At 42.1% G+C, this 16,102-nt stretch overlaps 1 protein-coding gene across 1 annotated transcript; it reads left to right on the forward strand.

The window, feature by feature from the left end:
- The first annotated feature begins 3,227 nt into the window (after positions 1–3,227).
- On the forward strand, positions 3,228–9,450 carry skor1b (SKI family transcriptional corepressor 1b). The gene is made up of 8 exons (XM_072695466.1): positions 3,228–4,955; positions 5,913–6,003; positions 6,703–6,804; positions 7,062–7,136; positions 7,823–7,897; positions 8,116–8,190; positions 8,880–8,945; positions 9,319–9,450. Exons 1-8 carry the CDS (start codon positions 3,228–3,230, stop codon positions 9,414–9,416), a joined length of 2,310 nt encoding a protein of 769 aa, XP_072551567.1. The 3' UTR covers positions 9,417–9,450.
- The last annotated feature ends 6,652 nt before the right edge of the window (positions 9,451–16,102 follow it).

A 16,102-nucleotide genomic window follows, 5' to 3' on the forward strand; every position in this document is an offset into this window, starting at 1 on the left:
TTTAATTCAGTTATTCAGTTAAACCGTTTTGGTTTTAGATTCGTTTTGAAGTGGGCGTACGAGCTTTTATACACACCTAACACACAACCCCAACGATACACCTTTAAACGGCATTAAATAACTGGACACAGCTTTTGTTTTTGAATGAATTGTTCATTTCTAGAAGAACTGAAGGGCTCGGTTACAGTAACAGTGGTGTCGCTTTCCCGACGAATCTCTTCCTGACGGGCGCGTAAAAAAGGATAACAATGCGGCATTCACCTCGGCCCTGAATAATTTACAAGAAGTGAATAATTACAGTCCAAAATGGTAATTATTGTTGGCGCAGAAGAAAGTCTCTTGTCTGTGAAAGTCAATAGCATCTCTCTGGATCGGATTACAGCTCCAGACTCCATCCCTGCCATCAATATTGCACCAGGCCGCGTCCCAAACCATCTCCAAGCATCTAAACCGGTGTGAAAAGAAGGCTGCTTTTGAAGTGCGGCCGGTCTAAATCGCGCCGTCATTTGCGAGGTCATTTAAGGAGTAGGGCTTTTCCCGTTCTCTAAATAATCTCTCTCTAATTGCTGTGCTAAACCTCTTACGGGCCGTTTCTTTGAAAGGGATCCTCGCCACATAAACTGATAACGCCTGAGCTTTAAGGAGCTCCTGAAAGTTTAGCAGGACCCTGAGAGCCGGAGCATCTGCGAGCAAACGCCTCTGGAGACCTGCACCGTTTACCGCCATTAAAATAACAATGTTGCACTCGCACAAGGAGAGTGATTATATACAAGCATACACACACACACACACACACACACATTCACACACACATATTCACACTCGCTTAAGGCGATTTTTGACTCATTTAACATTTGGTCACATTTAATTGAAAGCGTGGATGTTGTGTTGATTGACGACGCAGGGCGCCCTCAGCCAACGCCCACTGAAACAGTTTCCGTTTATTTTAATATTATTATTATTATTTTTAATAATACGTTAATAATATTTTGCCTGTTATTTAGCCCGTGTCCTTTCCCTGACGGTGAGCTCTTTCTGAACTTTAGATGACAAAGTGCAGCAGCTCAGAGCTCGACACTGATACTCCTGAAGTGAGACACTGGACTCTGATCGCGCTATAAATACTGATCAATAATTCACACCCCTGCAGACCTGAAACAGCGCGCTCATATTTTACTCACAAATTCACAGGTTTTACATTCTGAGGAATTTTATTATTTTTTTACTTTATTTATTTATTGAATATATTTAAATATCTACATCAAACTCGTAAATGTTGTCATTAGTAACAGATAGTATACAGTACTGATGATCACTTAATAAATTAACACATTATAAATGTGATTTATTCATGAATACATTACTGCGGAAAAATAATGAGTTTGGCCCAATAAAATACTTTTAATTTGTCATAATTTAAAAACAGATTCCACGTTTTTTTTTTACGTTTTTCTTTTTAAACGTTAATATTTAACATTTAACGTAAAAAAAAACAAAAAACACTGCTACTAAATTAACCAATCAGGTTTATGTCGACATCAAACAAGTAAACAAAGTAAACGCGTTGGCTTCTAGCAAACACCACAAGCACGCCAACGCGCGAGCACCGTAACGTCCCTTTGGCGTGTGAAAAGATCACGTGGTGAACTTTAAACGTCCGCAGGCCTCTGTGGCGTCGGCGTGTGCGCGCGCGTGTGTGTGTGTGTGTGTGCGCGCGCGCGCGCGTGCGCTTGTGTATGTGTGTGTCTCATTGGTCCCGGAGGCGAATGGTTAATGTAAATGTGCTGGCGCTAAGTGGGAGTGCCCGGCCATTAGTGGAGCTGTCGCTCTCCGCCCGCCTTCAGAGCTCGTGCCGTGCTGGAGCAGCTCAGGATGCTCAGCCACGCGCTGTAAACACACATATACACACACACACACACACACACTTCGGAGCTGGAGCTGAAGCTGGAGCTTCCACATGCCGCAGGACCTTACCGAGGACAACGCGGGAGCAGCTAACGACCGGCTAAAACACACACACACACACACACACACACACACATCCCAGCGAGAAGGAGGTGGTGGAGATCTCCTCAGCTAAGACGCACTGCTGCTCTCTTCTTCAGCTCAGGTAAGACTGCTTTACAGCGACAATCTAAAGTTCCCATAACTCCTCGTCTTCAGATGAGATCGAATAAGACTGGTGAGATGTGGAAACCCAACGTGCGCAACGCTCAGTCCTGCGTTCAGACCGCGATAGAGGCGAGTTGGCCTGGTTAGCCAGACGAGGATTTGGGCTTTCTTAGAAGAAATCGTTCCCATAGTCGTGGAATTAGCAGGTGTTTTATTGGCCCGAACCCATAGCGGGTTCCTCCACAAATGTCTTAATTATACTTCAGCGGATTTTGGTCCGAAGAGCTCCGAGACGCAAAGCTGAACCTTGATAATGACGCTGAAATCGGCTTACAGGGTCTTACAGCTCGGCTAAGCTCTTTTGCGGGGCTCAGGGCAGTTTCCTTCTGCTGCTTGGCGCGTGAGCCTCTCTGCTGACACAGTTGCACACTTGTTCGTCTGAACTTCAGAAGCTTCGTATCTGTCCGCTGTTCCTTTGGTATTACCGGCGTCCCAACAGCTGCTCTCAGGGCAGTTAGAAAGTTGAAGAGGACAGCGAACGGAAAGCAGGAGAGAAACGAGGAGCACACCCCGTTTGAACGATCAAACCGGGTTAATTAAGAGCAATTAGGAAGATGATCTCAGTATAAAGATCTTCATCCTCGCCGCGTCTTTTCATATGAATTAATGAAGCCTGGAGGAGCGGTCATGAGCTGCTGATGAGCCTTGAACGCCACACAGAAGGAAGGAACAAGGACTCTTGCAAACTACTAAAATGTATTTCTAAAAGCCTTGTTTTATTTTATTATTATGATATTATACAGTAAATTTCCCACGAATTCACGTGGCGTTAAACGGTGTTATTTTTATATTATTATTATATTATGATTTTCGTTGTTCTGTTATGGTATGAATTGTGTTATAATCACAAAAAATAATAGAATATTAAAATACTTAAATACAGGTATAAATTCAACATAAAATGCATTAAAGCTAAATAAAATCATTCTTACTAATAATAATTTGTATCTAAGTTTTAATAATATAAATAAATACTAGCAACAAACACAGTTAATGCTATTTTATATATGATGCTTCTGTAACTGGCATGTTTTGTCTTCCAGCTTTTTCCAGGAATGGAATCTATCTCGAGCCAGCTGTCCACGGGCACAGATTCCTCCTGTTCTCCAACCAGCAAGCAAGAGCTGCAGCCGTGCACCTCGCTGAAGCCCAACCAGGTGAGCGAAACCTCCCTGTACGGGATCCCCATCGTTTCGCTGGTCATCGACGGCCAGGAGCGCCTGTGCCTGGCGCAGATCTCCAACACGCTGCTAAAGAGCTACAGCTACAACGAGATCCACAACCGGCGCGTGGCGCTGGGCATTACTTGCGTGCAGTGCACGCCCGTGCAGCTGGAGATCCTGCGGCGCGCGGGCGCCATGCCCATCTCGTCGCGCCGCTGCGGCATGATCACGAAGCGCGAGGCCGAGCGCCTGTGCAAGTCGTTCCTGGGCGAGCACCGGCCGCCCAAACTGCCCGAGAACTTCGCTTTTGACGTGTCGCACGAGTGCGCGTGGGGCAGCCGCGGCAGCTTCATCCCGGCGCGCTACAACAGCTCGCGCGCCAAGTGCATCAAGTGCACCTTCTGCAGCATGTATTTCTCGCCCAATAAGTTCATCTTTCACTCGCACCGCACGCCCGACTCAAAGTACACGCAGCCCGACGCGGCCAACTTCAACTCGTGGCGCCGCCACCTCAAGCTGACGGACAAGGGCTGCCCCGATGAGGTCACCCACGCGTGGGAGGACGTCAAGGCCATGTTTAACGGCGGCAGCCGCAAGAGGACGCTGCCAGTAGGCGTCTCCAATAGCGCGCCCCCGCCTCACAAAGCGCACGCGCCGGGTGGTCGGGCGCACGTTGATCCGCCCGAGGCACCACACAAACCCCTGCGCTGTCCTGGCGAGGAGGAAAGGGCCGGGGTGACCGTGACCACTGGAGTTCGCAGTTACCCCGTCATCCCAGTGCCCAGCAAGGGCTTTGGGATGCTACAAAAGATCCCACCACCTCTCTTCCCGCACCCATATGGCTTCCCAGCTTTTGGCCTGTGTCAAAAAAAGGATGACGGTGCCGTCTTGGCAGGGGAGCAGGGCAAGGCTGGCCTGTCTACCGCTGTCTTCTGGCCGGGCGCAAAGGACAGTACCTACCCTTCATTTCCCATGTTCTGGCCCACTGTGCCGCCCTACCACCATCCGCAGCCCAAGCCACCTTCCGACCCCCTTGGCATCCGGCAGCCCGAGCTAGACCCACCTGAGCCTAGTGAGCGGCGGTCCAGCACCCCGAAGGATGCCACGCAAGATGGGGACAGGTGCTCCAGCCGCAGCGAGGAGGACAAGTCCGGGGACGACAGCAGGTCGGTGGAAGGGATGGGAGCTGCCCAGAGGCGAATGAGCTATGTGTCAGCATTCCGGCCTGTGGTCAAGGATGCAGAGACTATAGCCAAGCTGTATGGCAACCGGGGTCCTTACCCTGGAACCAGGGCTGGCTACCTGTCACCTGACTTCCTGAGCGAGAGCTCCAGCTACAGGTCGGTGTCTCCAGACGTGGACAGCGTGGATGATCCGGACGTGGACGTGGAGTCCAACAAAGTGCAAGAGGATGAGGAGTGCCTTCAGCTTTCTGTGGATGACCAGCACAGCCCTCCAGGCCTGACCGCAATACGCAGCGATGGTCATGAAGAAGACACAGGCCACCTAGCCACTAGGAGTGACCCACATACAACTGACTCAAGTGAGGCACGCTCATGTGACGTGGAGAAGCAGAGCAAAGCGCTGTTGGAGAGCAGTAAAGCCATGGTACGATTTCAGGTGAGTGGGGCAACAAGGACACAGAAAGGTTCTCTGCACAATGCCATAGAAGAAACACAGCTGGTTCCCTATGGAGCCTTTCAGTGGATGGTTCAGTAGAGGACCTTTTTTGGCAATAGGATGAGTCAAATTTAAATAGAGGAAACATTTTTTTAAAGTTTAAAAAGCCCAAATTGTAGGTTGTAGGTGGATCCTTTACATTATGCATCCTTTAGGTTCTTTGAGCTCAATTATCTCTTTTCACACAGGGACCAAAGAGGTTCTTCCATGGCGTCTTATTTGTGGCTTTTCTTAAATCTGTATTCTTTACAAGGCAGCTTTCAGGGTATGCTCAGTTAAGGCCTGGTGTGGATTCATACAACAAAGGCCATGAGGCCTAATGGCACGGTCTGTAGATAACAGACAGAGTGTTATGCTGTAATACAGGGCATGAATGTTTTATCCCATTCTTTAAAAACAATGATTAGTAGTTACATATTTTGCCATTTCTTTGTTTTAAATGGACCTCATTTGACTCATTTACAAAACAAAAGACTCTTGGAATAAATCAGTATGTCTTGCAGTGCTCACTGTTTTCTCCTAATGGCCCAATAATGGCTGAGTCCAGCCTGTTGGAGTAATTCTGTACAGTGAGAGAGCAAATGTCTCCTGCAGCTCATCCCAAAGCAAGCTCGTCGTGTGCTCGGTTTGATGTTCATTGTGATGGTAATGAAATAGATCCGTGAGAGCTGCGGGACGCGAGGAGAACCGCAATTTCTTTTAGATTTTACAAATTGGTTCTAATCAGCTTACTTTTGTCCTGAGCGCTCGTGATAGTGGGCGTCTAATTGGCCCTAAACGCTGGTTTAGGAAACATGCGTTATTAAACCCGGGCTGCTTCGAGAGACTAACGAGAGGGTCTGTGAGGGGCAGAGGGGCTGAGGATGATTACGGACTGACGCTTGCTTCATTTTGCAGGTGTACGCGCGCGAGAGGGACGAGCAGCAGATGAGCGGCGGGTGCTTCGGATCAGCGGCCCCGTATGAGCGCGAGCCGCGGGAGGCCAAAGGTAGGTCTGGACTCACGACCACTAGGTGGTCAAAGCTTAGAGAGACGGGCTGATTGTGGACTGTCCGGATTATTGTTTTAATTTAATGTAATGCCCAGAGCTTTCGGGTCGTTTGTGGACCCTAAGCGACCCCACCTTCACCAATCATATTATAATTTATTATTATATTTTTAATACAAAAATTGAAAGAATTATTTTTGTACTAATAAAACTATAAGTAAATGTTTAATAGACGCCAACACCACACACATTATTAAAGAAAATGTACAGAATTAAAGGAGGATCGTTTAATCTGCCTTTTCATTTATATTAATAAAATTATATACAAAAATAAAACTAATAGAATAATGTAAATACATAAAACCTAAACAATAGAAAGAATAAATAACACAAATAATAATTTTTTTGTTTCTCGTTTTTACCCCTAATAATAATAACTTATTTTGCCATATATATATATATATATATATATATATATATATATATATATATATAAACACATTTACCATTTACTGTGTGTGTCCAGTTCAGTTTTACTTCTGTGATTTTATTAAAATTTTATTTATTTGAAAATAAATAAATAAATAAATCACCAATAAGCACCTGCTGGAGTGATACACAGCTTTCTTTTTTTAAAGTGACAATCCTCACTTCTCTCTGTTAATCTCTCTCCTCTTCTTTCTCCTTGTTTGTGAGCAGTTAAGGAGGCGCACGAGGAGGAGCCCTCATCCACAGTGGAGGAGATGGAGCCGAGGACGCAGAGCGGAGTGTGTGAAACAGGCCTGAGGGAGGCCAGCGACGGTACGCAGCGCTGCACCGTGGCTCAGTGAAACGAACCGAAATGTAGAAATTCATTGGACTGCAAGACATAAACCGAGCATAAGAGATAGAGACCGAGAGAGAGAGACCGAGAGAGAGAGAGAGAGAGAGAGAGAGACCGAGAGAGAGAGAGAGAGAGAGAGAGAGAGAGAGAGAGAGAGAGAGAGAGAGAGGACAGAACAGGAAGGCAGGCGGAGGCAGAGTGTGTTCTGACTGCATGGTATGTTTGGTGTATGCAGATATGGAGACAGTGCGCAGTGAACCAGGCCGAGGAGCTCTGATGATTGAGAAAAACATAGAACACATGGCAAAGGGTAAGACCTCACATTATCACCCAACAGCTTAAAAGAGCTAGAATTAGAGCAGTAGCCTAATAGGAACAGTCATGTAAATAGCTAAAAGCTAACGCTAATATAAAATTAACAATATGAATAAATCAAATAATATCAGTAATAGTCGCTGTAGTAGCAATAATAATAATAATAATAATAATAATAATAATTAACGTTATTAATCAAAACAATAGAAACATTTATTATTCTTCTTATTATTATTATCATTATTAGAGAGCTATTGTAATGCTATGATTTAATTATTATTATTATTATTATTATTATTATTATTATTATCATAAAGGCTTGTTCACGGTTTAAAAGGCCGCAGGACCAGGCTGAACTGCTCGCCGTTCATCTTCAGCTCCAGCTTAGTTTAGATTAGCACTGAACTCGCCTGTGTTTAGTCAGCTTCCAGTAGGAGCTTTCAGGATTAGAACATGCCGTAGTTTTGGGTTTGAATTCGTGCAGGAATTTAAAGCATGGTTTTCACTGTGCTCTGAAAACCCGATTTTATATTGAGGCCTATTTACTCTTCAATCCTAAATGTCCTGAATTTATTCAGTATAGCTGCATTTTGGTTCATTTCTCTTACGGATTTTGCAAATACATTATACACGTGTGACGCTATACATCATAAATACATGTTAATTGCTTGTTTCCTACAGAGGAGCTGCAGAAACAGCTGGTGGAGCAGGTGGAGCTCAGGAAGAAGCTGGAGCGAGAGTTTCAGAGTCTGAAAGGTAGTTAGTCTCGAGCTTGTTTCTACAATCACTGATCAATGGTCTTCCCGTTTTGACGTTCTATTTACTAATGGCCAATCCACTATTTCCACCCTTATCTTCAGTCTGTTAAATATAATGGACAATGACGCGCCTTCTGATTTCATTCTAATTAGAAAATGCTCTTTGGACATCACTGTATTGTTCACATTCCCTGAAATCTGATGATTGCCCTCCAGACAATTTCCAAGACCAAATGAAAAGGGAGCTGTCCTATCGAGAGGAGATGGTCCAGCAGCTGCAGATTGTGCGAGGTGAGCTCTCTTCATGTCCCAGAATATTTAACATTACTTGTATTTGATACAAAACAGTGAGCTTGGAGACATTTCTATTTGAGTAATGGTTCGAAATATAATCAGAAGTTAAGGCATCTTGTTCATCTTGTAACTTGACAATACAAAGCCCAAAAAATGATGTACACCACCTGAATTACACCTGAAGCCTCATGTGGACATTTTGACTTTAAATTATTAAAATATTACAAAATACAGGAATTTTCAGGTCTATGATCAAATGTCATGACATTAATAACGCCCTCTGTGTGTCCAAGACTGAAAGATTACCAAAATTTCCATGAATTTTCCTTAAATAGCAATATAAATAGCAATGTGACCATATATTGTACATTATGTGTACATATGTAATATTATATATATATATGACGATTATTAATCGAGTTCTAATTCCCCAACAAACGCACCATAGAATTATTTCTTATTCTTATTATTCTGCAGTACATAAATCTTTGAGTGTTTTGCTATGAGGCAGGTGTCCTACCTGAACTCCCCAGTTCTGTGCCATTCCCCTGCCTTTTTTGGTCCATGTATAAATGTCAGAAGAGGACCTGAATGTATGAATTTGAACAAGTGGGTCTGGAGATGAGTAGATGAGGTAGGATAATTGGCCTTTCATACCTGAGTCATCCTTTGTCTCTCCTGCTCAGACACATTGTGCAGCGAGTTGGACCTTGAAAGAAAGGCTCGTTATGCTATTCAACAGAAGTTAAAAGGTAATCAATGATTCCAGTAAAGGAGAACAGTAATGAAGGCCTAGGTGGGCTGTTTAAGGAGGCGCTTGAATTATGCTGTTGTACCTCCGTAGCAGTAGACTGTAGTGTGTCCTCAAACGTCAGAGCCTCAGAGTTGTAGATGGGAGGTGTGTAGAATATTCTGCTCATGTTCAATCCAACATTTCCTTTTGGCTAAATGTGGTGTGGTGTTTGTGTATCCGCTTCTGGTAGAGTTATTCCATCACCTTTTGTCTCAAAGTTGACCTCCATCACCTTTTGCTCTGTGCTGTCACACACATCCACCCACCTACACATCGACTGCTTCTTTTCATGAGCTGTCTATTTTTAACCGATCCATCCGCTTTTTTCCCAGAAGCTCACGACGCACTCCACCATTTCTCGTGCAAAATGCTGACCCCTCGTCATTGCTCCGGGACCTGCACCTTCAAGCCTCCTCTACTACCGCCGTGATGCCTTCAGGTCCTCCTTCATAACAAGACTGCTCTGGACAGGAACACTGCTATACCAATAATACACAGAAAAAAAAGACATTCTCACTCCAGTCCAAGACCTTCATGTATAGACCTGGAATAAGCAAGCGTGTATGGTAGTATGCTAGCTCTCCAACTGTAATTATTATTAAATACAAAACAACCTTATTGTATGTACTGTATAATTTATATAAAATCCAGCTCTTCATTAAAGAAATCTGACACGTTTCATTGAAAATATGACCATCGGTTTTAGAAAATGACCAATATACTTGTATTAGGTGGCTTTGTGCAATGCATATATTATGTATTATAATTCATTTCTGTGCTACACTTTCTGTTGGTGAAATGTTAGGGCACTTGGTTGGTTAAGTTAGACGCTCCGATAACTGATCACTGTATTGTACAGTTTAATTTAACCCATGTCGTCCATGAATGTTGTTTGTTCTCATCTGTAAACTGTGTAAATTATTGATGTAAAGCACTTTAAATAGGCAAAAAAAAAAAAAAACCCTGAATGGCGGAAGTGTGTATTAAATGATCTCGTTTGAGAGGGCTACACCATCGTGACCTTTCTGGCAACAATGATCTACATGTTATTATTCACTGTGAGAATTTTTCCACTGGAGAGGACGTAGCGACCACTGTGTGTTACAGGGGGCTCTTTACCACATCTCACGGCACAAATACACAAATGAAACATTTGTAAGTACTCTGTGTATTATTCGAGAACAATGCTGCCCAGATATTAGAATTTCAATTTGAATGCTGGGTCTGCTGTGTTGTGAATTGTCCTTCAGCAGACTGCAGTCACTGGCACCTTTTTTCAGATAATGCTAATAAGCGTGTCATACTCTGTGGCCCAAATTTTCAGAGCTCTCATGAGAAACGCTGTCTGTAGGCATGGTCATATGAGGTCCACAGTGGTCATACGACTGTGTGCGAATGCTCTGAAGTGAATCGGAAGTGAATCGGCTACACAAGATCACGTCTACGGTGCTAATCATTCCTACTCGGAGGGAAGCTGCACAAAAACAGTGCTGTATGTTATTATGTCTTAGGCCTGTACTCTCTACCATGTATCCTTACTTAGTGGTCTTGACCTCCTTTTATTTATCAAAGGCCAGTCCCCTATTTCTCTTAACATAGTCTTCTGTTCATATCAGCACTGTTCAGGCTTATTCTTATGTCTACACTGAAGTCCATTCACAATGATTTTGGCCTATCCCTTTTTAAACCTCTGTAGACTACATCATAGTTTTTTGGTGTTTGGATTGCAGAGACAGTGCTTACACACCTTCAAACCTACAGTCAGTAGACAGTAGACTCAGACTCCATACAGCCTAAAAGACAGACACATGTCTTGCAAATTCAAACTTATGAGCAAACTTGTGATTTCTGAACAGATTCCATCATTTTCCAGTGGCTAAATGTAGGATACATGGCTTACCTGCAGATCTGATTCAGAGCATTTATTCATTAATTAATTGTCTTATCCACTTCCACATGATCAGGAGTCATTTGGCACAAGGTAGAAATACCCCCTCGATAATACAGGGTATCAGACATGCCAAATTCACTCACACATTAACTGATTCAGAGCAGAACAGGAGGAAAAAAGCATCAAATTAGCTTTAAGCTTAGATTCTACCATTGATAAGATGTGATTACACGTTTGTAAGGGCGCCACTAGAGGGCGTGTGGCATGTCTATTGCAAACGCACAATGGTTGCAATCCTTGGTCTAACTGCGCCATCTAATGGACATACCTTTCCAGACTGCATTCTGAACATATCAGGGCAAGCTGAAATGTTCTCTTTGCTGCACACTGTTATTAAACAAATTAGCCCAATATCATTTAATTATGTTGGATGATGATGGTCCAATAATTAGTAGGTCTGAGAAATGTCAGTTGAGACAGTGGAGGACAAAAAGGAGTCTAAGCAATACTGCCATCAGCAAGAAGGTCATACACAATAAATTAATGTATGACCTACCTGTAATCAACCATCCTTCCATGCATCTAGCTTCTTCCTGGACAGGGTCGTAGTGGGTCCAGAGTTTAACTGGAAGCATTGGGCGCAAGGCAGGAATACCCCCTGGACATGGTTGCCATCCCTAGTTGTGATCAAGCATAGCTTATTGATTTGACAAGTTAAAAACTGAACAATCAACAACGCAGCTGACAGACGGCTTTCACAAGCAAACTAACAGCTAGGCAAAAATGTCTATTCATACGTTATTGTAATCACAAAGGCCATCTGTAACAGCTGCTTGAACCAGGGTGTGGGCAGCCATATCTTAATCATGATAAATATAGGAAACCAATGACTGAATGGCTTGTTGAATACTGTTACGAAATCAGGGTCTGACTTAACTGCAAATAAAGCCATCAAACTGTCCATACCTAGAGCAGTTCCTACCAAGGACAGACCGTCGACCCAGATAATTAACCATATGAGGTTAAATCCACACACTGTGATTAAAAAAATGTGCTGACCCAGTTACTTGATTTGCTATAAAGGTAGCAGTAGTGTTACCACAACTTACACTGGTGTAGTGGTGAACCCTGAACCAGACTAGCACCAATGAGAGAAGATCTTAGACTTTGGAATGCCATCCCCAGTGACCTCTGTAACTATTCTTCCTTCTCCTTCATTTAGAAATAGCACACTTTTGCCTCTATTCCCACTAGTGTTTTCTTAACTGGTAATTGTGTTGAGTGTGAGAACGGCAGCACTATTTAAATGGAAATAATTATTTTTTACTATTATTAATAATGCATATGCTGGGGAACAAAAAAAATAATCAAAAGTTGGTAATGTGATTAACCACATATTCAAGCTCAAATTCAGTGGTGCCTGGTGATCTAGCACCCCAGATCTCCTGCTAATGCTATTTGGTGCCAGATAGCACAGAACACATTTAAAGGTGTAAGTGCCAACAGCATATCAGAGGAATCAGTCCTGGGAACCCAATGTTGCATGTCCCATATTTCCACTCCTATCCTTTAACACATCTGACCCAGCATGTGAGGAGCTTATTAATTAGCTAATGGGAGGAATCAGATGAAGATGAACACATAAATATGCCCCTCAAAAAACATATATAATAGCTCTCATGTCATCAAATTGTGTTTATTTGTGTGTTGAGGTTATTAAGTCTGTTGTAATTTCATTTTTATGTTGATTTCTTCTGTTCAAATGTGATCAAGCTTTCGGGTGTAAATACTTAGTGTCTGGTCAATGCAATCTCACTGAGCAAAAGGTAAATTTCCCGCTGTAGGCCACCTCCCCTAGTATGTATCGAGACAACTGCTAAATGATCGTTTCTTCTGAAATCAAGGGCATTAAAAAGGAGTTGATCCTGCTTTTGTTGAGTAACTTTCCAAGGCAGGCTTTCTATAAGATTTCGGAGCATTATTGAGGTCAGGGTGTTGGATGATCATTGGATGAAGGACCATAATTCCAGAGAACGCAGGTCCACGGCCCACACCTGGCATTAAGCATAGTACCAATAGGTTCATGTTTATCTGCTCCAGAGAGTTCTAGTCAATTGACAAAACCTCTATACATGCACTAGACAAGCTGTGTGTATGTGCACATATGTGCCAACAATGGGTCCAACTTAAAGAAGCTGAATGCATTTATATGAAGGGGTGTCCACAAACATTTGAACACATACAGTAAACTACACTAAATGTTAGCTACACTACAACGACAACTTTTGGCGAGCAATTGGCACATAATTTATGTAAAGTTAACCTACAGTTCATCTCGGTCAAAAACACTTTTAATAATCCAATTAATAGATGTCAGCTGACTGCTTGTTAGAATACTACAACCTTCTCTTTGTTTGTGTTTACTTCTCCACATAAATCACATGAACACGACCAGTCAGGCAAACAAGTTCCTCCTTTTTTTCGAGTTTTGCTCTCGAAAGCTGCACAATATTAACATGCTCCTAAAGGTCTTGATGAACTGGATAAGGGTTAGAACTGAGCTCTCCGGGGAAGTAGATCAGCCAGACACCCCTAAATCAGAGCTTCAATATCATGTAGACCCTGATCTAACAACTTTCCAAGATATAATTTAGGCATGTTTAAGGTTTAAATACAGCCTTAAAACACTAAAACCTGGGCTAGAAAGTCAATGGGTGGTGCTTCCACTCACAGTAGGACGTTTGGCCTACTATTACCCTTGCAGAACTGTCAAGTCATCTGTCCATTAACTGGTCAAGCTCAAGTTCTTTTCTGCTCTTTCCACAACTCAGTAAGACAGTAAAAAGCAAGCTGATGACCTGAGCAATGAGCAATGCCATAAAATAAGCATTTTTGGTTCTATAAATGTTGATTCTGACTGTGAAGAACCATTTACATCAAGAAAAGGTTCTTTAAACCTACACAATGGTTCTTCACACTAACACGCTGTGGTGGAAGGGGGTTATTTAAGGGTACATCCAAAAAGTCAATGGTTATATATAAAACCATGACAACTCAGTAACAGTTTCTCTTCTCTTTCTCACTTTGTTTTGCTCAACCACTCTCTCTCTCTCTCTCTCTCTCTCTCAGCAGATTGCCCCCTGTCTTTCCATAGGTGGTTGCTATTGAAAGATTGAATGTAACTATGCTTTCTATAGTTCTTAATTAGTGCCATGTAGGACGTTTGGCCCACTAGTCCCCTTGCAGAACTGTCAAGTCATCTGTCCATTAACTGGTCAAGCTCAAGTTCAGTAAAAAGCAAGCTGATGACCTGAGCAATGAGCAATGCCATAAAATAAGCATTTTTGGTTCTATAAACGTTGATTCTGACTGTGAAGAACCATTTACATCAAAAAAGGTTCTTTAAACCTAAAAAATGGTTCTTCACACTAACATCTCTTTAACAAAATGGTTCATAATGGAACCAAAAGTGATTCTTCTATGGATCACCTAGAATAATGTACAGGCCATGTATAATGTACAGGCAACATACTGTGATATGACTTCCATCCATATTGTATTTTAACCCACATACTTTATTTATAAATTGTTCTCAAACATAGTTGTCACTTTCAGGCCTACTTGCTGTAGTCTACAGTCTATAGTCTTGGCTAGACTCTACTTCCTCAATAGTCTCATGTTGCTTTTAAATTTAGAACTACTCAGGCTCGTGTTGAGTTTGCAACTCTTAAACTAGAAGTATTATTTATAGTGAATTATACAATAACATTTGCTGGGTGTCTTTTTATCCCCTCGATGACGAAGAGACTCTAGCTACATAGTTTAAAGGGGTGTGTCTCAGTCCGAATAGTCTGAATGTTTGCAGTTCGTAATGATGACAAAACAAATCCACCATTAGTCCAGAATGTGTGTTGAGAAACATATTCAGTGGTAACCAAAACAACTGCACGGTCACTTTGCTCTCCTTTTTATCAGTGTTTGCTTCTATCTTGCTTGCCTTCAGATGAACTGATATCTCCTGGGTGGTATACACACACACACACACACACACACACACTCTATGTCCTTCTCCAGCACAGTAACCGCCTCTCTTGAACTCTGTCCTCTGACTTACATGCAAAGGTTTGGTCAAATTGTCTGTGAATAGGTAAGTAAGATGTACTGACCTCCAAAAAAAGTTAATTATAAAACATTCTTTTTAATGTTTTAAGCAAGATTAGTGTATTATTTACTTGTTTTGGATTTTAAATTGTTGACAGAAAAAAGGAAAGAAGCATTATACAAAAGTTTAAGCTCTCCGAACTTTCTTTTTGCTTGTAATGGCTATGGCTTGTTCGCAATCATTGTTAGGAAAGGCCAAATGATGCACATTTCAAAGCTTCATAAAACACTCTACTACTAAAATCTTGCCCCAACAATCATTGGCCATGGGCTCCTCTAAGCAGCTGCCTAGTACTCTCAAAATGAAAGCAACTGATGTCCACAAAGCAGGTGGCTTCAAGGCTATAACATGGCTATAACAAGCTTTTAAGGTAGTTGTTTCCTTAAGAAATGGCAGTTAACAGGAATGGGGGAGGTCAAGTTGAGGACTGGGAGACCAAGATAACCAGATTCACTAACCCCTAACCCCTACTGGCTGCTAATTTTTTTTCCGGGATCAATAAAGTATCAATCTATCTATCTTAAAACATCCACTTGACTGCAAAAGCTTTCAGTCTGGATGATTTAGCAGACTCTGGAGTGGCCGTGCACGGTCCCATTATAAAGCGACACCTGCACAAATCTGACTTTTATGGAAGCAAACCTGTCCTGCATCGTCACTCCAAAAAAAAAAATAAATAAAGGTTTTCGAAAAGAGGTTTTCGAAGGAATATCCAAACAGCCCAAGAAGTCCACAGAACCAGAAGCCTTTTTACAAGAGAGAATGATGAAAATCCACCCCAAAATAATGTATTTTGTATTTTTTTTTGTTGTTATTTAAAAAATGTGGGCTATAAAGATTTGTAAATGTGCCATCTTTAGACTTAGTTGTTTTTTTTTTTTGGAAATCAGAAAATAATTTTTAATTTTCTATTTTTCTAAATTTTCTAAAATGTTTTCAGGGTCACAAGTGAAACTTAAATTTACAGCAAAATTGCAAATTGTTCACAATTTTGAGTCAATTATAATGTTTATCTCAAGATGACGAGAAAAAAAATTGCAATATTAAGAAAACAATGTTTGTT

This window comes from Salminus brasiliensis, chromosome 13 (assembly GCF_030463535.1).
Source record: "Salminus brasiliensis chromosome 13, fSalBra1.hap2, whole genome shotgun sequence".
NCBI lineage: Eukaryota > Metazoa > Chordata > Actinopteri > Characiformes > Bryconidae > Salminus > Salminus brasiliensis.